The sequence below is a fragment of the Pleurodeles waltl genome, chromosome 1_2 (genome assembly GCF_031143425.1).
Source record: "Pleurodeles waltl isolate 20211129_DDA chromosome 1_2, aPleWal1.hap1.20221129, whole genome shotgun sequence".
Taxonomy (NCBI): Eukaryota; Metazoa; Chordata; class Amphibia; order Caudata; family Salamandridae; genus Pleurodeles; species Pleurodeles waltl.
Genome location: NC_090437.1, coordinates 688,707,737 through 688,731,194, shown reverse-complemented (window position 1 = coordinate 688,731,194; position 23,458 = coordinate 688,707,737). Strand labels below are relative to the sequence as shown.

The 23,458-nt window shown below is 47.9% G+C and overlaps 1 protein-coding gene across 2 annotated transcripts in view; it reads left to right on the top strand.

The window, feature by feature from the left end:
- The window catches only part of IQCM (IQ motif containing M), a 1,478,261-nt gene that overhangs the window by 1,008,981 nt on the left and 445,822 nt on the right, over positions 1-23,458 (top strand). For both annotated transcript variants that reach the window (XM_069242635.1, XM_069242634.1), the window contains exon 13: positions 12,799-12,943. In XM_069242635.1, the coding sequence (XP_069098736.1) occupies positions 12,799-12,943 (145 nt within the window). The remainder of the gene's footprint in view (positions 1-12,798; positions 12,944-23,458) is intronic.

Here is a 23,458-nt window from a genome sequence, read left to right as displayed (position 1 = left end):
TCTGAAGATCCTCTCTACTCTCCTCCTCCTCAAATCCTGCTGTCAGATGGCAAGGGCCGAACCAACAAACACATTCAGGAACATGTTGAAATGTCTGAAAGTGTTTGCTTGTTGCAGCTCTGCTTGTGTGTGTGCAAGGCTGTGATTGGGTGGGGGCTGAGGAGTTTCAGCTGGAGCTGGGTGGGGGGATGGTAGGCACTAACATAGGTGTGTCAGTATGAAGGATTACGTCCTCTGCCCTGAGTGCGGATGATCCGCCCCCGAATGCTGATGGTCCGCCCTGAGTGTAGATGATCCACCCTGAGTGTAGACGATCCCCCCCCAGTGCGAATGTAAAGATACTACTCTTACCTTCCCTTTGTGAATACCAAACAGCTGTAACCTTAGACTTTTGGTCTAAACTTAGACCAAAAATCCAAGTTTACCTGTGTGAGCTGGGCCCATAATGCCTGTATTGACTGACCACCTCTAGTAAATGTCCATATGTCATGTTGTATGGACGTGGAGAGAGCACATGTTTTCTAAGTTTCTTGAGTAGGTTATCTAATTTGGAATTTCACAAGAGGATTTAGCCCCTTTTGCCGAAATTCTGTCTGTGCTATTGCTTGTGCCAATGTGTTTCGTAAAGCATGTTTCTAAATACTGCCAATTTAATCCATGCCCGGCCCAGGTGCATTTTTTGCATTTTCGTATTTTTGACCCACTGCAAATGTAAATTATAGCACTAACTGCATAGCTTGAATTTTCACTCTGAACAGAAATAATAATCATTGTATAATTCACATGTTCCCAGAAGTCTGTCTTTCTAGTGAACATTTCTTCATTGGTAATGCCTGCTCTATCTTTTTTACTCAATTTTTAATTTCTAATTTATCTGACTGCCTTCAGAAATGCTGAAAATGTTGGCATTTTCAATCTTCACACTCAAAACAACTACTCTTTTCACTAGCTTTTTCCCAGTGGTATTAGTAGTATGGAAGCATGTGACAGCCTGCCCTATACACACCTGCCCATATTTATGGAGAATGGCGTAGGGAAGCGCCGCAAGTCTTCTTGCTGCTCTGACCTATGCTAATGTTAAAAGGCAGGAATGCACTGTATTTATGAAATACAGTGCACTCCTGTCTTTTCCCTCTGTGCTGGCTCAAAATTGGCTGCCTAGTGCAGGATTCTTTTTGTGGAGTAAGGGACACCTTCCTGCACAAAAACAACCCTGAGAGTCGTTTTCCTCTTTCTATGAGTGCTGCAGATGGGAAGAGGGAGAAAAAGGATAAATGAAAATATTTATCCTTGTTACTCCAGCTCTGTGGAGACATAAGGTTTTGGCGCTGCCTGAAGTTTACATGATTAAGTAAATCTGGGGCAGCGTCAAAATCCAAGGTTGTTGCACAGGAAAATCCACCCCAAGGCCCATGGGATGCCTCCCTGGGGTACAGTAAGGCAACGCAGCTTCCATATCTAAGATGCCATGCAAAGTGACTTTGCATTGCCTCATAGATGTGGTTAGCAGGCTTACACTACCAGTGGGTCAAAAAAAGTGAAGCAAGCCTCTCATGACTATGCCCCACTGTGCGCAGTAGGTTCAAACGTGTTATCAATGGCTTATCATTCACGTATGCTGTCAATGGAGGGGCCCGCGGAGATGAGACGCGGTCTAGTCTCCGCGGGCATATTCGGGACAGAAGGGAAGTGACATGGGGGAGTAGGGCAGGATATTAGGTAAGCGGGGGTGGGTCTTAGGTAGGGAATAAAAGGTGGCACGGGGGAGGGCTCTGCCTCTTCCGTGCCAAAACTAGTTAGGGAAAGTTTGGTGTAGGGAGTTTCCTTGTGGCAAGGAGTCGCAACCTGGCGGTAAAGGCCCGTTGTTGCAGCAGGCTACCTCGGCTGACGCGGTTGCGCACCCAGCAACTAACTGGGGCACGGTGAGTGTAGCGGGTGGGGCCGAGTCAGGGCCTCGGTGTCAGGCATTTTTGAATTTAGGTAAGCGGCGGCCGCGCCGCTTCCGCGTCAGCGCCATGGCAACAAGCCATGACACTGAGGCTGTTCGGGCCGCGCTTCGCCTGCTCGGCGAAGCCGGCCGTGCCGACCTCCTCAGGCCTGGCGTGCTAGACCAGGCCTGGGTCGGCATGGTGCGGCCGACGCGTTAAGCGTCGAGCCGGGTAGCGGCTGCAGTTGCCGCGTGTTCTTCGACCGAAACGTCCCCCGAGAGGGGGGGAGGGCAAAAAGACAAAAAAAGATGGCGGGGTAGGGCGCGCAGCGCGCCCAGTACTACGGCAACCCAGGCAAGGGTTAGCGCCGAGAGGACGACGGAGGAGGCGGAGGAGGCGGGGCAAGGGGAAGTGAGAGAGGGTGGGGAAGAACAGGCCCAAGAGGGCCTCACAAATGTGGCAGAGGGCACGGGGCAGGGCCCAATGATGGTTACTGGGGAGGGGACATCCGCTGATAAGGATCAAGACTGGGCCCCTCTGGACCTGTCATTCCAAGGGGAGGGGTCAGAGCACAGTCAGGGCCCTGGGGCCCCATTAAAAAAAAAAGAAGACAAAAGCCAGGTTTAAAAGCTGGCAGAGCAGGTTAAAAGGGGCGAACAGACAGGCCAGGAAAGGGAAATTCGGGGCCAAGATGGGCATACTGGGGCAAAAGAAAAAGGGAGAAGCACAGCAGGCCAGATGGGACCAGAGTGGGATGACCGAGTTAGAAGCCAGGATAAAAGAACAGCGCCGAGTAGTGGCGGAAACAGAGGAGCGGTGGGCCCAGTTGTGTAGGGACAGGGAGGAGGCAGGGAGGCGAGAGAGGCAGTGGGGGGAGACAGCAGTGGGGATGGAGGGCAAGGGCCCACAGTATACAGACAGGGGGCCCGGCAGTTGGGTTTGGGTGCCACAGGCAGGTGCAGGAAGGGGGCAGGAGGCTAATGCGGCCGAAGGGAGTTATGGCACGGAAGGCCCCAGTGACGCACACGGTCACACAGGGCAAGGACATACAATGCCAGTGGCAGAGGCTGGCGGAAAAATGCCGAAGCCGGCGGGGCGCAGCACGGCCCAAGAACGCTGGTCAGAAGCACTAGAGGGGTCACCGGCGGCCTTCTCTACACCGCAGGAACGAAGAGAACGCAAAGGTGGTATGCGCCACAAGGAACGGGAAGATTTTTCCACGAATATGATGCGTTTAAATGAGAATATGGGCCGCACAGGGGAAATGACTGAAGGGGAAGTGCTGGAACTTGATTATGAGGAGGATGTAGAGGAATGGGAAGAGGGAGAAATCCGCGAGTTAGAGGCGAACAGAACACAGGGGAGAGTACAAGGGCGCAAGTGCGGCGCATCCCCTGTTTCTGCTTCTGTTTTACAGGATCCCATGGAAGGTGGCAGCCAACGGGAGACACAGCGCGGCTCGGCCCGAGGTCGGGGGGCAAGAAAGGTGGCCAGGCCCCTGGCGGGGCAAGGCGGAGGTAAGGGGCAATGGTGGTCGGTGTGGGGGAATAATCCAGGACAGGGCGAGACACACACAAGCAAGTCCATAGGAGTGGGGGACTTTTCAGTGCATGACAAGGTGGAAGGGACAGAGATAAAGGGAGGTGAGGAAGGTTCAGCAAAAGCAGCCTTGACGTCAGCGGCCAAGGAGACTGGCAAGGAGACAGCAGAGGGGGCCACTGGGGCGGAAGACAAAGAGGGGGGGGGAAGCCACAAGAAGAGGCTTCCGTACATGGGCCTTGCCATACCTTTGGGATCACACATAGCAGAAAAAACAAAAGCCAAAATTTGGAGACACGAATACGTAGACGTTTTCAAGCTGCTACATAGGGATATTCAGGCGAAAGAGAGCTCAAAAGAGGAGGAATGGGAGCTAGTGCGCAGACCCAGGGTGCCAATAACGATGGACAATTGGACATCAGCCTTTCTGATTTTCGCTAGCATATTTCTGCGAGAAGTTCCCGGACAGGGCCATTGCACTTTTCAAATATATGGATATCATAAGGAAGGCTCAGATGCACTTTGGGGGCTTTGCGTGGCTCAGCTACGACGAAGAATTCAGGGCCAGGGTGAGCATTAATCCAGACAAGCCCTGGGGGGACGTGGACCCAGAATTGTGGATGCAGTGGATGGCATCCGCACAGTCCACGGCATCTATGCACACCGCGAGTGGCTTGCCGGTAATATACAAGCCATTTCAGGCACGTCCCGCCCAGGGAGGGGCGGGAGGGGGGGCAGCGACTCCCGGTATCCACTACAGGTGCGTGTTGGAACTACAATAAAGGTTTTTGTTCCAGACAGCCCTGCATATTCAAGCATGACTGCTCCAAGTGCGGGGGTCGTCATCCGGTCACACAATGTTTTACGCTCTCCAGCCCAGCCGAGCAATGGAGAGCGTCCAAAGGCAGAGACATGCAGGGCAATCCTGCGACAAAGGGCTCCTACGCCAATTAGGCTGAGGGCTCTATTGCCATGGTTAAAAAGATATCCGGATACCGACGCAGCTTGCAAGCTAGAGTGGGGTTTTAAGGAGGGCTTTCGGGTAGGTTACCAAGGCCCGCGTTTAAGAAGATGGGCAGATAACCTGCGGTCTGCCAAGGAGATGCCACGAATGGTGCGCATGAAAGTGGATAAAGAAGTGGCATTGGGCAGAATTGCCGGGCCTTACTATGAGTGGCCAAGTGCACGGCTGATGATATTACCTTTGGGAGTGGTGCCCAAAAAGGCCCCAGGTGAGTTTTGATTGATACTCCATTTATCCTGGCCAGAGGGTACCTCCGTTAATGATTTCATTGCGTCCGAGGACACAAGAGTGGTGTATGCCTCAGTGGATGATGCCATCGAATTGGTCAGAGGGTGCGGCAGGCACGCCGAACTGGCGAAGTGCGATATTCAATCAGCTTTTAGGTTGCTGCCAATACATCCGGATGATTTTGATTTACTAGGAATGCAATTTGAGGGCGCCATATATGTAGACAGGGTGCTTCCCATGGGGTGTGCAGTGTCCTGTGCACTTTTTGAAACCTTTAGTACCTTCATTCAGTGGGTCTTTGTTAAGCTGAGCGGCCACCGGACGGTGACGTACTATTTGGACAATTTCCTTTTTGTAGGAAATGCCGCTTCAGGTGACTGCGCAAGGGCACTCACACTGTTTCAAAACCTGGCAGAGGATTTTGGGGTGCCCCTGGCTCTGGAAAAAACTGAAGGGCCGCAGTCAGTTTTAACCTTTTTAGGCATAGAACTGGACACAGACACCATGGTGGTGAGATTGCCGAGACCCAAGGTGCAAGAGATGCTGGAATTTTGGGGCGCAATAAAAGTACTCCACAAGATCGACCTATGGTCAGCACAGAAGCTGTTAGGCTATCTTAATTTTGCGTGCAAGGTCGTGAGGGGAGGCAGGACTTTTTGCAGGCGTTTAGGGCTAGCCATGTCAGGGGCGGTGCTGCTGCACCACAGGATACGCGTCTCAGTAGGTATGAGGGAGGATATTAAAGTCTGGGAAACATTTTTGGAGGATTTTAACGGCGTGTCCATGTTTTTCTGCGACACCAACACGGTTTGGCAAGTGCAAATTTTTTCAGATGCAGCAGGGGCCTCTGGTTTCGGGCTTTTCTGGGACGGGAGGTGGTGTGCGGAAACATGGCCGACACAGTGGATGCAACAGGGGAGGAGCATTGCGTTTCTGGAGTTTTTCCCCCTCTTGGTGGCCTTGGCGGTGTGGGGACACGAGTTAGCAAATAGAACAGTGCTGTTCCAGGTAGACAACATGACTGTACTGGAGTTAGTGAACAGGCAGAAGGCGAGGGATCTCGGGGTTTTGCGTTTGTTGCGTCAGTTCATGCTCCGTTGCCTATCGCTGAATGTAATGTTTAAAGCGGCGCACATACCTGGGGTGTACAATGAGATTGCGGATTCCCTGTCTCCTTCACAGTGGCAGCGGTTTCGCACTTTGGCGCCAGGAGCAGAGCGGAGCAAGACCAAGGTCCCAGCAGACATTTGGGAGTGGGGGCGTGACGATCACGGGACTGGTTGAGATGTCCCTAGCGGAATCCACCCGGCGGAGTTACAGGCTGGCATGGTTGGATTTTCAATCCTTTGAGTCCTGTCACGGTCATTTTTGGTCTCAGAGAGCGGAGGCGTTAGAGTTACGCGCGTTGCGTTTTGTTTTAGCACTAATCGAGAGAGGTTTATCACCGGCAACCATAGGTGGCAAACTGGCGGGGGTCCTTTTATGGGAATCTCTTTTTTGGGTGTGACCCAGCTCGTAACGATCTGTTGGGGAAAATGTTAAAAGGATGGGGGAGGGTTAGGTTGAGTACAAATAGACCAGCTAGAGAACCTATCACTTTTGACTTGTTACTAGAGCTCCTACATGTGTTACCGGTCTGTTGTACTGACGAATGGGAGCTGGCTTTATTTAGACTATGCATGGTTTGGATGTTTTTTGGGGCTTTTAGAGTTTCTGAGTTGTTGGGGGTGGAGATGAGATGCGCTCTAGTCTCCGCGGGCATATTCGGGACAGAAGGGAAGTGACATGGGGGAGTAGGGCAGGATATTAGGTAAGCGGGGTGGGTCTTAGGTAGGGAATAAAAGGTGGCGCGGGGGAGGGCTCTGCCTCTTCCGTGCCAAAACTAGTTAGGGAAAGTTTGGCCGCCCACCCACCCGGCAGGTTTTGTAGGAGTCAGTTAAGGTTTTATTTTTAAGGGTACGTTTGTAGGAGGTAAGAAGTCCGGATGGAGTCAGTTAGGGCAGGTTGTAAGACAGAATGAGTGGGAGCAGTAGATAGGGGAGGGTGGAGAGTCAGGTGCGGGCTTGGCCACCCTTCCAGGAGAAAAAGAACAAGGAAAAGGATCACAGCGTGGGGGATGCACGAAACAACTAGGGCATGAAAAGAAAAGGGGAGTGCTTAGCGGAAAAAGGGGGGGGTTTGAAGTAGAAAGATGAGCGGGAAAGGTTTAAAGGGGGAGATCTGTTAAAGTTGGGGTATGCGTTTAAAGTTTAAAGATGTTATTTGTTACAATCCTGTCCTAATAAATGACCTTTTACACTTACGACTGGTGTCACTTTGTTTTAGCACTAATCGAGAGAGGTTTATCACCGGCAACCATAGGTGGCAAACTGGCGGGGGTCCTTTTATGGGAATCTCTTTTTTGGGTGTGACCCAGCTCGTAACGATCTGTTGGGGAAAATGTTAAAAGGATGGGGGAGGGTTAGGTTGAGTACAAATAGACCAGCTAGAGAACCTATCACTTTTGACTTGTTACTAGAGCTCCTACATGTGTTACCGGTCTGTTGTACTGACGAATGGGAGCTGGCTTTATTTAGACTATGCATGGTTTGGATGTTTTTTGGGGCTTTTAGAGTTTCTGAGTTGTTGGGGGTAAGTAAGGACGTTGGAGTGAAAGTTAATGAGGTATATCTGCACGGGCACCGTTTGGGGATCTGGCTCAGGCGCTCAAAGACAGATCAGTTAGTTAGGGGAAAATGGGTATGGTTGGACAGAAGCGGCAATCAGGCCGCATGTCCCGTAACAGAGTGGAGGCAATTTCAAGGGGTACGGCGTTTGAAGGAAGAGAATGGGGTTTTCAGGCACGAGTCAGGGGCGAAGCTTACTAGTTTTCAACTGCTTCAGGTGTTGCGTATGGCGCTTAGGCGAACAGGGCGGCAGGCTATGGATTTTGGCACTCACTCGTTCAGGATTGGGGCGGCGACGGCTGCGGCGCACCTGGGTTGGGACTGGGCTAAAATAAAGGCCATAGGGAGATGGAAGTCTAGGTGCTGCGAACGTTACGTGAGGCCTTAGTGATTGTTAGGAGTAGGTTACATACAGGAGGGCAATTAAAAGGAGGGGGGTTGGAGGGGGGGGTTTGGCAGAGAAGAGACGTGTTTTGTTACAGCTCTTTTTCTTTTCAGGATGCGTGTATGGACCACAGAGGGACAAGGCGACCACATGGCTGGTTGGACACTCATTTATACATTGGGCAGCAAAGTTCGCGGAAAGACAGATTTACGGACGGGCTTTAGGGCTGCCAAGTGATAAACACGAAGTTATCTGGTGGGGAAAAAGCGGCATGAGATGGGGGAATCTGCTGCCGTTCATCTCGTCAACCATGCTGAGCTGGGGCTGTCCAGACTTACTGTTGATTCATCTCGGGGAGAATGACCTCGTGAAATTGTCAGGAATTGTTTTGTTGCAGCACATGCAGAGAGATCTGGAACTACTTAAGCAGAAGTTGCACGGTACTTGCCTGGTTTGGACTGAATTTGAGCCCAGAAGGGCTTGGAGAGGGGCAGTTAGCCATGGAGCCATAGAGTGGGCTCGCAAAAAGCTCAATTGGGCCATGAGGGTTTTCTGCTAGTCACAGGGTATAATGGTGTTGAAGCTTGGGGACATCAAAGAACAGGAGGTGGGTCTTTTCCGTGATGACGGAGTGCATCTATCACAGTTGGGGAGTGCTTATTATTTGACGGAATTGAGACTTCTGGTAGGAGATCTGTGGGGAGGGGAGATGTGATTAGGGGGGCAGAGGAAAGTTTAAAAAAAAAAAAAAAAAAGAGCGAGAAAGGGGACACGAGGAAAACAAATGAGGGTGAGGCAGCACAACGCCAAATGGGTTGTGCTGGATGGCAGTAGATAGGGGAGGGTGGAGAGTCAGGTGCGGGCTTGGCCACCCTTCCAGGAGAAAAAGAACAAGGAAAAGGATCACAGCGTGGGGGATGCACGAAACAACTAGGGCATGAAAAGAAAAGGGGAGTGCTTAGCGGAAAAAGTGGGGGTTTGAAGTAGAAAGATGAGCGGGAAAGGTTTAAAGGGGGGGATCTGTTAAAGTTGGGGTATGCGTTTAAAGTTTAAAGATGTTATTTGTTACAATCCTGTCCTAATAAATGACCTTTTATACTTACGACTGGTGTCACTTGTATATGTCTCGATGGAGGGGCCCGTGGAGATGAGACGCGCTCTAGTCTCCGCGGGCATATTCGGGACAGAAGGGAAGTGACATGGGGGAGTAGGGCAGGATATTAGGTAAGCGGGGTGGGTCTTAGGTAGGGAATAAAAGGTGGCGCGGGGGAGGGCTCTGCCTCTTCCGTGCCAAAACTAGTTAGGGAAAGTTTGGCCGCCCACCCACCCGGCAGGTTTTGTAGGAGTCAGTTAAGGTTTTATTTTTAAGGGTACGTTTGTAGGAGGTAAGAAGTCCGGATGGAGTCAGTTAGGGCAGGTTGTAAGACAGAATGAGTGGGAGCAGTAGATAGGGGAGGGTGGAGAGTCAGGTAAAGAACAAGGAAAAGGATCACAGCGTGGGGGATGCACGAAACAACTAGGGCATGAAAAGAAAAGGGGAGTGCTTAGCGGAAAAAGGGGGGGGTTTGAAGTAGAAAGATGAGCGGGAAAGGTTTAAAGGGGGAGATCTGTTAAAGTTGGGGTATGCGTTTAAAGTTTAAAGATGTTATTTGTTACAATCCTGTCCTAATAAATGACCTTTTACACTTACGACTGGTGTCACTTGTATATGTCCCGATATCGCTTACAGTCTTTGCATTGTTCTCTGTAAAAGAACTTTTGTAACTCTGCCACTGAAAGAGCAGGCCGTGCGTTGCTTGTTAATTTTCTGTGTTCCTGGCTCAGCTTTACGTTTTCTTTGGTAAGGCCTTTCTCCTGTTCCAAATAGTGACTTCTGTCTGGGCTCATTCAAAGAAATAATTGCGTGGATCAGCACTCTTTCTTTTAAGACACTTGTATTTGCTACAGAACGCTTTACAATGCCGCTAGATAAATTCGCCTTTTAGACTGGTACGTAACGTTTCTATACGAAAAGCAACGAGAAGTTCAGTTTGGTGGGCCTTGTGAGTTCTGGCCCCTAACTGGCCTGTAGACTTGCACGTGCATAGCTGATAAAATCCCACTCTCTTTCGATTCAGCTTCATAGTAGTGTTACCTAACAACACATTTTGAGTTTTCTAGTATTGTGGAGTTGCAGTTGTTGTCCATGATATTTCTAATGCATGCAAAGTAATGTCAAACAGGTGTGTATATTTTTTCCTTGCTGACTTTGCGCTTTCCGAAAATTATGTTTTTCAGATTTATGAGCAACATGTATCAACTGAAAAGAATCTGACCATTTTCAATCTCCAACCTATTTTATCCAATGTTTGCCAAATAATTGCGATTTGACATTTTGAATATTCATGATTAAAACATTTTGTAAGGGCAGTTATGATTGGATTGCCTTCATTACACTCCCAACCGACTGAATGCACTTAATTAGTTGCAATACCCATAGAAGCCTCTTGGCACCGGCCGAAATGTATCCCAGCCAAAAATGACATGCTTAATTATTTTTCCTAATTTCTAGCAAAGACCCTGACATCTAGCAGAAACGTATTCCAGAAGGACAGAGAAGGATCTGCCACCATGGGTCTTCTGATAGCAGAGTAAAATATTTAGAAGGGCCTGTTTGAAGCTGCAGAGGTTTTTTATGGTTGTATATAGAGAAATTAGAAGAAAAATATACTGGGAGCAGATACCAGACTCGCAATGGTCTCCAAACCTTTCAATGCAGCGCCCCCCAGTTGAAAAATAAAAATCATTGGGGCCCCCCTTCCGAATTTTCCGCAATTGTTTTATGAAGATGGCAATGTTTAAATATGTCTAGACCTATTTAAACATTGCAGTTAAGTACTGTTACCTTTTTTAAAAATGCAACAACATGCTTCTGCTTAAAACAAAGGCATGTTATCTGTATAATGCTTATTTTGGCCAGTGTCTGGTGCCCCCCCCTGGGAACACTTGAGGCCCTCCTAAGGGGTCCCGCCCCCCAGTTTGAAGGACTCTGTACTAGAGGTATCTTGGTTCAGGTAAGCTACTGTGAATGGAATAAGTGCAACCTAACCGCATCTTCTTGAGCCTATTAGAATTTTACACACTCTTTATTAGGAGAGTGAAATATAGGTTATTGTAGTAATTCAGGAGAGAGTTTATGGTTGCCACAGCCATGAGGGCCTGCTGGCCACTGACTAGAAGACACAGGATGTATCTTAGCTTGTCTAAATGGAAGAGGCAGCCACTGACTACTGCCCTTACCCAGGGATACAGTTTAGAACTGAAAATCGCACTAAGCAGTTTTAATGTTTTGGTTCCCTTAAACAGTAGATCAAAGACTTAGAGGGGGCAATTTCAAATTAAGCTTTGATTGCACCCTTGTCCCTAAAATGATGACATATGCTGTTTTGAAATCATTACTTTGAAGAGGGTTTGTCATTATCCAAGACTGGTTGTTAAATAGTGTTCCTCGTGGAATCTAAAGTAGACCTATATGACAATGGATTGTCTGGGTATTTGAGTATCCTTAAAGATGCCAAAAAGAGTAGTCTGAAAAATATTCAAAAAGCTAGAGCGAGTACAGAATCATGTGGAACTTCACAATAAATGACCAATGTCTCGGAAAAGAAAGCCACAAGTTCTGTCCTATCTTCCAGAAAAGATGTGAACCACTCTGTTTTTTTCCCTTAAGCTTTCGTCATTGTGGACAGCTGACTTATTAGTAGCCAGTGGTCCATGATGAAAAGACAAGTGACAAGACCAGCAAGGAGGTGGGTCTCTGATCCATAATGCCATGTGCATCACCTTAGAGACCCAGGAGGTTAGTTCACATCCATATCTATTTGTGAAACCTGACTATATAGATGACAATACGCGGTGGATGCCTTGGTGGCTTTGGAGTTTCTGTTCACAATTTGTTCTCAGATTTCCCTTGCAATTATTGGAGAGGAATACTGATTTCTTACGTCTAACGGTAGCTCCCAAGTCGTTCTCCACACGTTCAACCTGCAGGGTGATTTGAGGTGTGTGTGTCGTGGACCCAGGCCCTATCTCACATCGGGGATGCTAATGCTGACTTTGATGCCCTCTCAGATACACCACTGATCGAACTGCAGAAGCTGGAGGAACCCTTCAAGGATGCTCTTTCCCTGGTGATGTTGCTGTTCTCGATCTGAGCTCAAGTTTGGCTCTGCATGCCACCCATAAGTTAAAATGCATCAGCAAAAAAATAAAAAAAATAAAACGGTACACTCATCTTCCCCGGGTTACATACGCCATTTGGGCAGTGCTGCTGATGGAGACTACTATATGGTAACTGGGGTGTTTTGAGGGCTGTTTTCTTATCTCACTAGCTGAAAGGGTACTCAGGATTCTGGCCTATGCCGAAGTCATGGATGCAGCTCCAGACTTGTCTTCCTAATGATGAAATCCATCTTATCCTATGGGAATAGTTCACTGTTACTCTGTGGGCAAGCTGAGAAGTTCCGTGGGGGCCTTAAGGATCTGTGTAAGATGAGGTGTAGCTCTGCTTGTAAGAACTGAGCGTCTAAATTCTTACTTACTTGAGGGATAATTCTGCTTTATGAAGCCTGCGTCTTCAGAGGAAGAGAGTCAGTGTCCTAAACAGTGGCACAGCTCACTGCATTCTAAACAAGAAAAGTAGAAATATTGGTAAAAATACTGTTCTCTTGCATCAGTTTACCAAAAGCAGCTTCATTACTTTTCACACGTCACATACCTTATGAAACTAGTGATGTCAAATAGTTTCAGTAATTGACATACTGTTTCTGGTTACATATTAGTGGCCAAATGCTTCTTTTCTCAACATTTATTATCACTTCAGATATATTTTATTTTATCACAAGTCAGGCGTAGCTGGCCATATAAAATCCAGCCAAATCACTATCAGTTCCTATTGTAAGTTGCAACCAATAAATACAAGACTTAAGTTACTGCAGATTCAAATTCAATAAATTGAGCCTAATCCGTATATGTTTTTTGTAATTACAGGCTGAAGGCCATGGACCATCCTTGGTAGCTGTGGTAGAAGAATACCGCAAAATGATGAAAGGCATTCATTTTCGTTTGGGTTTTAGAAGAAGAAGTACTCCTCTACTTTATGCGGAATTGGAGGAATGGCTTGACAGGAAAACAAGTGAGTATTTGTTCTCGTGCATACACTTAGAAACATACACTGTCCATAACTTCCAGGTGTGCACATTTGTTGAGTACTACCCAATTCACCTGACACAAATACTCCTTGCATCAGCAAACATCACCATGACCAAGAAAAGAAGGACCGGGGTATTTAAGGTAGTAGCCTAACACTTGAGGCCCCCCTAAAGGGTCCCGCCCCCCAGTTTGAAGACCTCTGTACTAGAGGTATCTTGGTTCAGGTAAGCTACTGTGAATGGAATAAGTGGAACCTAACCGCATCTTCTTGAGCCTATTAGAATTTTACACACTCTTTGACGTCAGGTCCTATGACATTAGAATCTGGTCTATACCAATGAATATATTGTTGACTAATAATCTTTTGGGGGATTCTCAGACAAATGTTACATTCACAAATTTGTTAAAATAATCATTCAACTTCTAGTTTTGGATCTCACCTCCACCACATTATCTGTGTAGATCTGTATATAAAAATACGTTTTTCACAGTGTTTAGACTGCCCGAGAGACACGGTTTCAGTAATTTAGGATTCCCCAGTCCCAAAAACTCCTGCAGTGCATCCTCATTCTGTTGCATTCCACCCTGCAAGGCTCAATTCTTAAAGCAATGTGAGCATGGTAGGTGTTTGTTTTCTCTAAGAATGTAATCTAAGAATGAATGCAGTACCAGAAATAATGTGATTGAGAGTCCACAGATGTGTATGGGAGTTTCTCACAACTAATTTCTAGCAAGATTGAAGGAGACAAATAGCATTGTCTGCAGTGTTCCTGTTCATATTCTTTCATCGAGTTGTTATTGACAGCCGAGCCTTGAGAAATAGTTCAAAGTCAGTTTCTCTTCTTTACTTGGCATGTGGAATATGTGTTTCACTAGTGCACAATATAGACTCACCGCTTGTGAGTCTGTCAGTGACTCACCAATTATATTTACAATTCCCAGCAATACTTTCCCTTCAAATAGATGGAAGATACAATAGTTCTGCTGTTGGATCTGGTCTTTTTGAAGGGTCACCCCAAAGTTTTCCTTTCTGTTACTGACTTCTTTTTTGTTGGCATTAAGACTCTGTATACTTTTTTGCCTGCTAATCAGTGGTAAAGTGCTTGAGCTCTCTTCCCAAAAACATGGTGCAATTGGCATAACCCTAATTGATACATTTAATTTACTTGTAAAACCCTAGTACCCAGAAGCTAGAAATTAAATGCTATCAGTGTGAAGCAGCACTCGTGCATTTCACTAAAGTAGCCTTTTCAGGCCTTCCACTGCAACACATAGAGTAATTTTAAACTGCCATTTCAGCCTGGCAAAATAAACCTTTTGCCAGACCCAAACCTTCATTTTTAGTATTTATAAGTCACCCCCAAGATAGGAAGCTGCATCTGGCTGGACCTGGAACTGGACCTGCCCAAGCCATGCTGGCCTCTGCTGGAGTGAGTCCTGATCCCAAAGAGCTGCCTCCCTTGGTTGGCATCAGGCTGTACTCCTCCTAAAGAAAGGGTGAACATCCTGAAGTATGGGTTCCTTTTGACCACATATGGACCCGTTCACTGCAAGACTCTGCCACCTACGACAACTGTCATTGAGAAGTTCCAGTGAGACCTCTTCATGCTGACAATGACAGTTGACTGCAACCGGCAATGCAAAACCTGCACTTTGTGCTACAAGGACTACCCACAATGACCGCCAACACAAAGATACAGCAACTACCATCTGCAACGCTTGACTGGCTCTTCACACTACAGAGACAACCGTCCATGACAACCAACCTATTCTTCGTGCTATAGTGATGACCATCTGTGATAATCAGCCTGTGTTCCTCGTGGCCTGCTGCAACACAAACAGAATTCTTCATGTTGGACTTAGAAGGCAACTTTTCAGAGGGACTCAACTGCCCCCCCCCGTCGGCCCTGCACTCCATCATGGTCAGCCTAAGCTTGTGACTTTTCCCTGGACTAGCACAACCAGAATACCACAAATGGCGCTTTGTGCTTTTAGATGTTTTTTTCACTTTCAAATTTCAAACTGAACATCTCTGGTTCTACTGTTTGGATGTTTGCCAGTCTGATATCATTTTATTTATTAAAATGTACTTGATTTTTCAAAATTGGTTTGATATTTTGTTTATGTTGTGCTTCACTTTATTGCTGTTTGTGTGCTGCATAAATGCTTTGCATATTGCCTCTAAATTAAGCCTGACTGCTTTGTTGCCAAGATACTGAAAGGTTAAGAACAAGTCAATTTAATTACTTTTGTGGTTCACCCTGAAAGGATTGTGGTTGTTTCCTGAGTGGGTCTTCCACCCGCTTACAACCAATACCTCAATTTGTTACATCTACCAAATATGGAAAAAAGTGTAGGACCTAAACATTCTCTCCATTCTGATCCTTCTCTGGTAAATCGGGGTACTTTGATCAGGTTAGGCACCTTCAATATGTCATATTGTGTGCTTTTTAGGGTCGAGCGCGCAAGCGCTCTGGTCCCTGTTGTGATCTGTGTGTGCGTTTAACCACGCCCATGTCACGCAAGTCAGTTTGGTTGGTTCGTGTGCTTGTCTTTTAAAATTCGCTTGTTTTCATTAGTGAACGGCATGCGTATGTCATGCCTTTTCCGATGTTTAGCTCTCCTCGAGAGCACCGGTAAACTAATGAAAGCATTCGAGGCTCCATATTTTCCGCATTACTTCTAGAGTACTTTTTCTTTTTCTTTCCTTCGCAGCGCGAACTCGCTGGGCAGTAGTCGAGCACTTTGCATGACATCGACCCTGTTACATGGATAATTCCACTTTTACCGGTTACATGGATAATTGCACTTTTGCCGAAAGGTTTCACTGTGAGCGAACTTCTGTTTCTTTTTGCGTGTCTCCTTCACGCTCATGGCAGCCCCCCACTGCGCCCCGCGCAGCCCAAGCCGCCCAGCCCACTGGCCAGGTGCACGCATAGGAGTACAGCCCTCTCTCCATGCTCTGTTGCAGCATCTGTCATTACAATGCACGCAGCTCACAAATTTGATAAAGCATAACTCCAAAAAGAACGAATAACACCACCCAATCTCCTGAACAACTAGCATCTGCCCAAACTGTGTGTGATTCCTACTATCCCTTCCAAGTATAACCATAAGTGGGGGGGGGCGTGCTGGCTACCCCACTCTACAGTAAGGGGCAACTCAAGATGTCGTGGGTTGGTGTACAAACAGTTCTCCAGCACCCCCCGCAGCCATCCAGTCCGCACACACACTGTTCCCATTTGTCAGAACTATAACAATACAGTGAAGATTGTAGCGGAAGTAAGAGGTAGTAGTCTCGTAGATGGTTAGAAAGGTGTAAGAGGTAGAAAAGAAGGTAGTCGCAGCAAAAATAGGGAGGGCAGCCTTTCATAGTGCCCCATCCCTATTCGTTATTGCCGCCCGAAGCCCTGTCGTCCCCAGCGCAGGCCGGGGCAATAAGAAGGAAGAAAGAGGGGAGGAGGAAAGGAGTTGATGGCCCCTGAGCATGGCAATGGGCTGGGCTGCAGTAGTTGTCTCAAGGGGGGGGGGGGGGGGGGGGGAGTGAGCAGCAAAGAACAAGGGGAGGGCAGTGTCTCCTATTTTGGCTTTCAGACCCTGTTCACTCTTTGTAAGTCGCAAGTGTGCTTCGGGTTCATGCCACCTCTATTGCTGTGTTGTGCATCCTCCGCAACTCCCATCAGGTGTTGATAGTGTCCAAGTCTGGAGTAGGACCCTCCTCTTCCCGTAGCGACCCGGTATGTGAGGATGCCGCAGAGGTGACAGACTCCATCAGCATCCTGGCCTCCTATCTCTGCGACCTCTTCCATGGGGTGTGTCCGGGGGTCGCTCGCCCCCTCTTGTGTTTGGAAAAAGTGCGAACGGCCTGCATGTAGGACCTTCAGTTTGGCAGGGTATAATAACATATATGTATCCCCATTGCTTTTATCTTTTGTTTAACTTCGCCTTATGATTTTCTTTGGAGCTGGACCGCCTTCGTGTAGTCAGGAAAAAAGTGTATAGTGTGGTTCTCATAAGAGGGGTCGCCATGTTTGCGTACTTGCTGCAGTATAATGTTGCGGTCTCTTTAATTGAGGATCTTAGCAATGATCATGCTCGGAGGAGCACCCAACTGTGGCGGGGGGGGCAGAGCCCCATGCACCCACTCCACCACAAACACAGATGACAGGAGGGCAGTGGGCATTATCTTCTTGATCCAGTACTCCAAGAAGGCCTCCGGGGCCGTCCCGTCAGCGCCCTCCGAGAAGCCAACGACTCACAGATTGCATCGCCGCAACTGCCCATCCGCATCACCCTCACCTCCAGTCTGCGTGTTTTAGCCTCAAGGGCGGCCACAGTGGCTTTCAGGTCATCTATGTCCGTCTGTATGCCATTCATCTGCTGCTCAGTCGCCACCGATCTCTCCACCACCACTCTCAGATCTGCTCTCAATAAGTTAACATCCATTGCCATAGCAGCGATCTGCGCCTGCACCACTTGTCCAGAGGCCTCGATGGCTCCCAGGATCTCAGCCCCAGTCGGTTCACACGCCTTCTCCGTGGGTCCATTAGGCTCTCTCTGCGAACCTCCCCCCACTCTCTGGGCCGTGAATTGGTCCATCCTCGTCTGCTGGGCACCTTTAGCTGTTCTTTCCTTACCCATGTTGCGCGAGGCCCACCGCGCGGGCCGCTGACGAGTCCTCTAGTTATCCGGTGACCGTGTTGTGGGTGGCAGGTGGTGAGTGCGATCATCTTGCGTTCCGCGCTTCTTCACGCACCCATAGCCTCGTGCCACTCACCAGGTGGGGTCGGTGTTCACCGTGGCCTCAGGAAGCGTGATCAGGGGAGCGCAGACGAGCTCAGTCTGTGTTGGTGGTCTGGCATCCAATTCCTTCTGGTGGGCCCGAGCTCCTGCTGGCCAGTGCAGCAGTCGGGAAGCCTACGGGGCAATGTCCAGGCAGGGAGGAGGGAAGAGGAGGTGTGGGCAGATGACAGCTAGGTGGGGCGGCCCGGCGACGTTGCTCCAGTCGTGCCCCGGTGCCCCTCGGTTCTTCACCAAAGCCTAGCCTGGGGGTCTCCAGTCTGTGTGGCCCGATTCGCAGTCCAGGCAGGCAGCGTCCCTCGTAGGCCAGGTGCTTGTCGAGGCCGAATGTGTCTCCTATTGCACCCCTGACTCTCCCCAATGTCACCCTGGCCCCTGTTGTGCAGTCTCTCTGTCCCAGGCTGGGTGATTCCACTGGACCTTCCAAACCGGGGGCGACGACCAGGGGACCCCATATTCAGTCGGGGGCTGAACCGGGCAGCCCCTGTCGTCTGAAGCGTCCGATGTCAGGTTCTGCTGGGTCAGTGAGGGAGGCTCGGGTGTCCACCGCAGAAGCCGCGGGTTTGAGCCTACCTCTTCAGGTGCTGCCAGCCCAGCGTGCACCATTTACCACGGCAGCCATTTTGTCATCATGTGTTCTTCTCAGCCTCGGTGGCGAGGCGCGGTTCTAGGCATCTGTGCCTCCTTCCATCGTCTCACCCCAACCCCACAGTCCCCGTCACTGGGTCCACTGGGTCCACGGGGCCTCGGGCAGCAGGATTCTGACAGATTCTGCAGGTGGGGCTGGGATTACTCGTTTAGTGCAACCGGTCGGCCATCTTGTTGGCCACGCCCCCAAAATAAACTCTGTTTTTAAAATATTTTTTTCGTATAGCTATACTCTTGTGGTGCATACAAGGCAAAAAGATAAATTTTTACGGGTATTTTACTGCTACCATGAGAGTGCTAATTTATAGCTAGCTGCAAAGTGTCTGATACAGTAAAAAGTCTGTGCGTAGTAGGGCCTTAGCCACCTAATGGAGCTGGCGTGTCTGGAGGGAGTGATCTCATTGTAAACGCTTCTGCATAAGGTTAAGGCTGTGCATAGTTGGCCCTTGACCACCTTCATTTTCTTGATTGCAATTGAGCAAACAGTTACCTGTAAAGGGTTTGCAGTGAATGAAGCTTAGGTGTCTGAAGGGAATGAGCTCTCTGTAAACAATTCTTTACAAGGTGAAGGCTGTACATAGTAGGCACTTGACCACCCATGTCTTAGTGATTGAGCATGAGAGACTGGCTACCTGCAAAAGGTTTGGCGCAGGGTGAAGGCTGTACTTAGCTGGGGCTTGGCCACCCAATGGGGCTGTGTGTCATGGGGGCATGCCCAGCTGCGTCTCAATAATTGAGCATAAGAGGTCGGTTACACACAAAGGATCCATACAGGGCGAAGGCTGTGCATACTAGAGGGTTGATCATCTGCATCTTATTGACTGCGAAACAGAAGTCGGCTACCCGCAAAAAAATTGGCACAGGGCTAAGGCTGTGCCTAATAGGGCCTTGGCTATCTAAAGGAGCTCATGTGTCTGGAGCAGGCACCTTCAGAATAGGTCACAGCCTTGAGTTCATATTTAAATAAGCACAGGGTCACATTTTCTTTTGAAAGTTAAGGGAAGGATATGTTTATTTTACATTATTATTTTAAGGGTGCAGATAGCAGGGTCTGATAATGAGCAGTGCTGAAGTCAGATTTATGACCCAGAGCGCAGAGGTGAATCACTGAAGAATTTAAGATCATCAATACAGAGCAGTGAGCTAAATAGACCACCGTACCTCCCCCTTGTCCCAATATGTCATACTGTCGTGCTCCCAAACAAAACACCTACTGCTCCAAGGGTGCAACCAAAAAAGATAAAAGTCCATATAATACAATTGGAGGAGCACTAACAACAATTTCAAAAACGTTTAATCATCCAAGCAGGTCTCTTCGAACAAAGCCTTTATTTTCTTCTTACAACTAAAAGCAGTGAGTCCCACTAAGGGATTTAAATCTTAAATAAAAGTCCTTGCCAAGTCATTATTGTATCATACAAACAAATTATGTTTCTGAATGCTTTTAAATGGGAGAAAATTAAAATGAAGAGTTAGCTTAATGATTAAATTAGCTCTTTGTTATAATTTTATCCCATTTCAAAGTGTTGCATTCACAAACAACAGGAATCTTGCTCCCAGTGGGCAGAAGACACTGTGCCATATTTGTAACAAAAAAATATTCTATTTATTTTTCAAATGTGATGAATTTAAAGTGAATAACAATATTTATATGAAACATCAAGTCAGGGTTTTTCTCCACTTTCAACTAAGCCAATTATGTCTTAATATCTTATGAAGCATGTTTCTTCAGTTAAATTCCTCCTCTTTTTCTGTGTGTTTCTGTTATAAAGACAGCATTGTGTCTACAGGCCTGAGGGTGCCAAATGCCTTCTGTTTGTAAATCTGACACTTTGAAATGGGAGAAGATTTAAATGATGAGCTTCATGGAATCCATGTAAACATAAAGTTAACTCTTCGGTTGAATTTTCTCCCATTTCGTAGTGCTGCATTTACACACAGCAGGCGTTTTGCTTCTAGTGGCTGGTAGACACAGTGTCACATTTTAAAGTGAAAAATACAGCCATTTTTGTCAGTGGGAGAAATTTAAAATTCTGAAAAATGCTCCATATTCTGAAAATTTTTGCAGAACATGTTTCTGCACTTTTTGCCTTTAAAAACATGGTTGTGTGTTTGTGTTATACAAGTAACAGTGCCACATATGGCAAAATATATGTCCTGTGCTACAAGTACATATGACACAGGCTCTTAGTCACCCATACACATATATATCATTCTTACTAAAAAATGTTCATACATCCCCATAGACCACACTCTCACTGACACACATGGTAGCCCTGACAAAGTGTCCCTTGTCAAACTATTTTGTTCAAACCATAGTCTGTGGCTCTATGGACATTAGGCTTAAATTCAATGAAACTGGGCATGGGGGTGTCTGGTAAGATTGCACGAGTAGCTTGCCCTTTGTAGCTCACAATGATTTTCACTGATCAGAAGTAGCTCTCCCTACAGAAAAGGCAGGAGACTCCTGGTCTGGAAGGAGTGGGCTCTCCATAAAGAGATATCTACAAGGTGAAGGTTGTGTGTAATAGTGGCTTAATTACCTGTGTCTCATTGATTGTTCGTGAGAAGTCGAGTACCTGCAAGGGATCCGGTTCTGGGCAAAGGCTGCATGTGATAGGGGTTTGGCCACTTAATGGGGCTTGGGTGTCTTGAGTAAGTGGACTATCTATGAAGACTTCTGTAGAAGGCAAAGGCTGTGCATTGTAGGGTCTTGGTTACTTATGTCTGGCAGATCTGGCACAAGGCAAACACTTGCGATGTAGGGACTTTACCACCTACACTAATTGCTCACAAGAAGCCGGCTATATTATTGATTGATCATGCAAAGTCAGCTACCCGGCACGGAGCAAAGGCTGTGCTTAGTAGAGGTTTGGCCATCTAATGGGGCTTAGGTGTCTGGGATGAGTGGGTTCCCTTCATTTGTGCCCACAAGAGCTTGATTTTTTTCAGTACTTCAGTGGGAGTCAGCTTGAAACCAGCACAGCCCACATTTGATCTTACTGGTGTACGTCAGGACCATATGAGGATCCTTCTGCAGGAGTACAGCTGGACGCTCAGATTGATTTATAAAAATGTTTTCTACTCCTCTGGGTGGATATGTACCCTGCCCCCGTACATGTTTTATTAAGATTCATGACACTTCGACCGAGTCGTTGTATCCTTGTAATGGCGGTTGTGACATCTTTGTTTGTGTTATAGCCAGCCAATCAGATTCCTCAGTGCCAAATGGACAATGGGTCCTGGGATACCACTCTTAAACAATCATATCACTCTATTTATTTAATTTGCTGATCCAACTATTCAGATAACACTAACTTCTGAAACTTATTATTTCTAAAACCACACCAGTATGCTTTTGGAATAAAGATCTTTTTTTCTGCCAAATTTGGTGTAATTCTGTTCAACCACTTTTACTGAAATGCTTGGCCCGTATGGGAAATCGCTTGGGGAAAATGTGTTTTGGGTCTGCCCTTTTTCTCAGCCCTGCTTGACAGATCCACCAGAACTTTCCAGGAAGGAGCTGAGGTGGATGGAATTTTTTTAAATGTTTTGTGAAGATTCATCAAATGGCAGTAAAGACATTAGCAAAACAAAAATCACTTGCCATATGAAAACTGTGACCTAACTATCCAGCACCCACAATATATGGCATTAGGCATTTGGCCACAGGGGTGTTTGTATGTCCTGAACCTTGGCAGGCCTTGTGCCTGACCGTCAGTGTGTAGTCAACCTCTGCTATGCATAGCCTTTGCCCATATGCAGTGGGGGTTCACTGCAGGGCCTGGTTTCCTGCCCTTCTCTGTGCACAATTCCCTGTCCAACACCCTCAGCACATTGCCTTCGGCTGTACGTAGAGAAGGTTAACCATAGGTCATGGCCTCTTTCTAGGCCCTGTGGCCAACACTATGTGGGCAATCAACCCCACTGTGCATGACCAAATGCAGTGGGGTTGCTGGAGGGCATGACCTCCGTGCTTTTGGCCGTGTTCTGTGCAGTTGGCTGTAGGGCCAGTTCTTCAGCCAGCCCTGCATCTAACTCTCCATACATGGCCAGCACCCCCAGTGCATTGCCTGTGGCCATGCATGATAGAGATTGGCCACCCAGTACTCCAAGGGTGGATAACCATGCAACAGACCTTTGGGACTGCATAGCTGTGGTTGGCTATAGGCCCTGGCATAGACCAGCCTATGTGCCCAACTCTCTCTGAGCCACCAAAACCCATAGTCAATTACCACTGGCCAAACACTGAGGATGTATACCAGAGAACCTGGCCTTCCATCATGACCACCACCCAGCACTGGCCATGCATTACAGGGTGACCACAGGGCCTGGCCTTTAGGCCCTGCAACCCACCATCCCTAGGTGGCCAACAACTGCTCTACATGACATATGGCCAAATGCAGTGTGGTTGGCTGCAGTTTCTAGGCTCCGACCAGCTCCTGCAACCTATTCATTGTGGGCAGCCAACACCTGCAACATACATACTTGGCCATTGTGCTGTAGAGTTAGTCACAGGTCCTAGCCTCAAGCCTGTGACCTGGCCTCTGGTCAGGCCCTGTGCTCAATCCTCAGTTTGGTACCCAAACGTCAGCCATGTGCAGTGGGGGTTGGAAGCAGAGCCTGGTCTCCTGCCATCCCCTGTGCCCAACTCTTTGTGGACAGCCAACCCTTCTGTGCATGGCTGTGTGTAGCGATATAGCCCAGAATGTCTGACCTCCAGGCCTTCCTTTGTGTGTATTGAGGTTGGCCACAGGGCCTGGCCTTTGGTGAGCTCCTGCATCTATTTCTCTGTAGATGGCCTGTGTCCATTTCTCTGTAGATGGCCTACACCCACAGCACATGTTCATTGGGCTTCCTCAACAAGGGTTGGACACAGAATCAGGCCTCTAGCATGGGCCTGCTCCCAACTATGTTTCTGGTGGGCAACCCAATGTGCATGGCCTTCACCCAAGTGTAGGTGTATGTGGTTAGCTAATCAAATGTCCTGTCCTCTGGCCAGCTTACATGCCCAACTTTCCATAAGCCATCGACACCTGCAGACCATGGC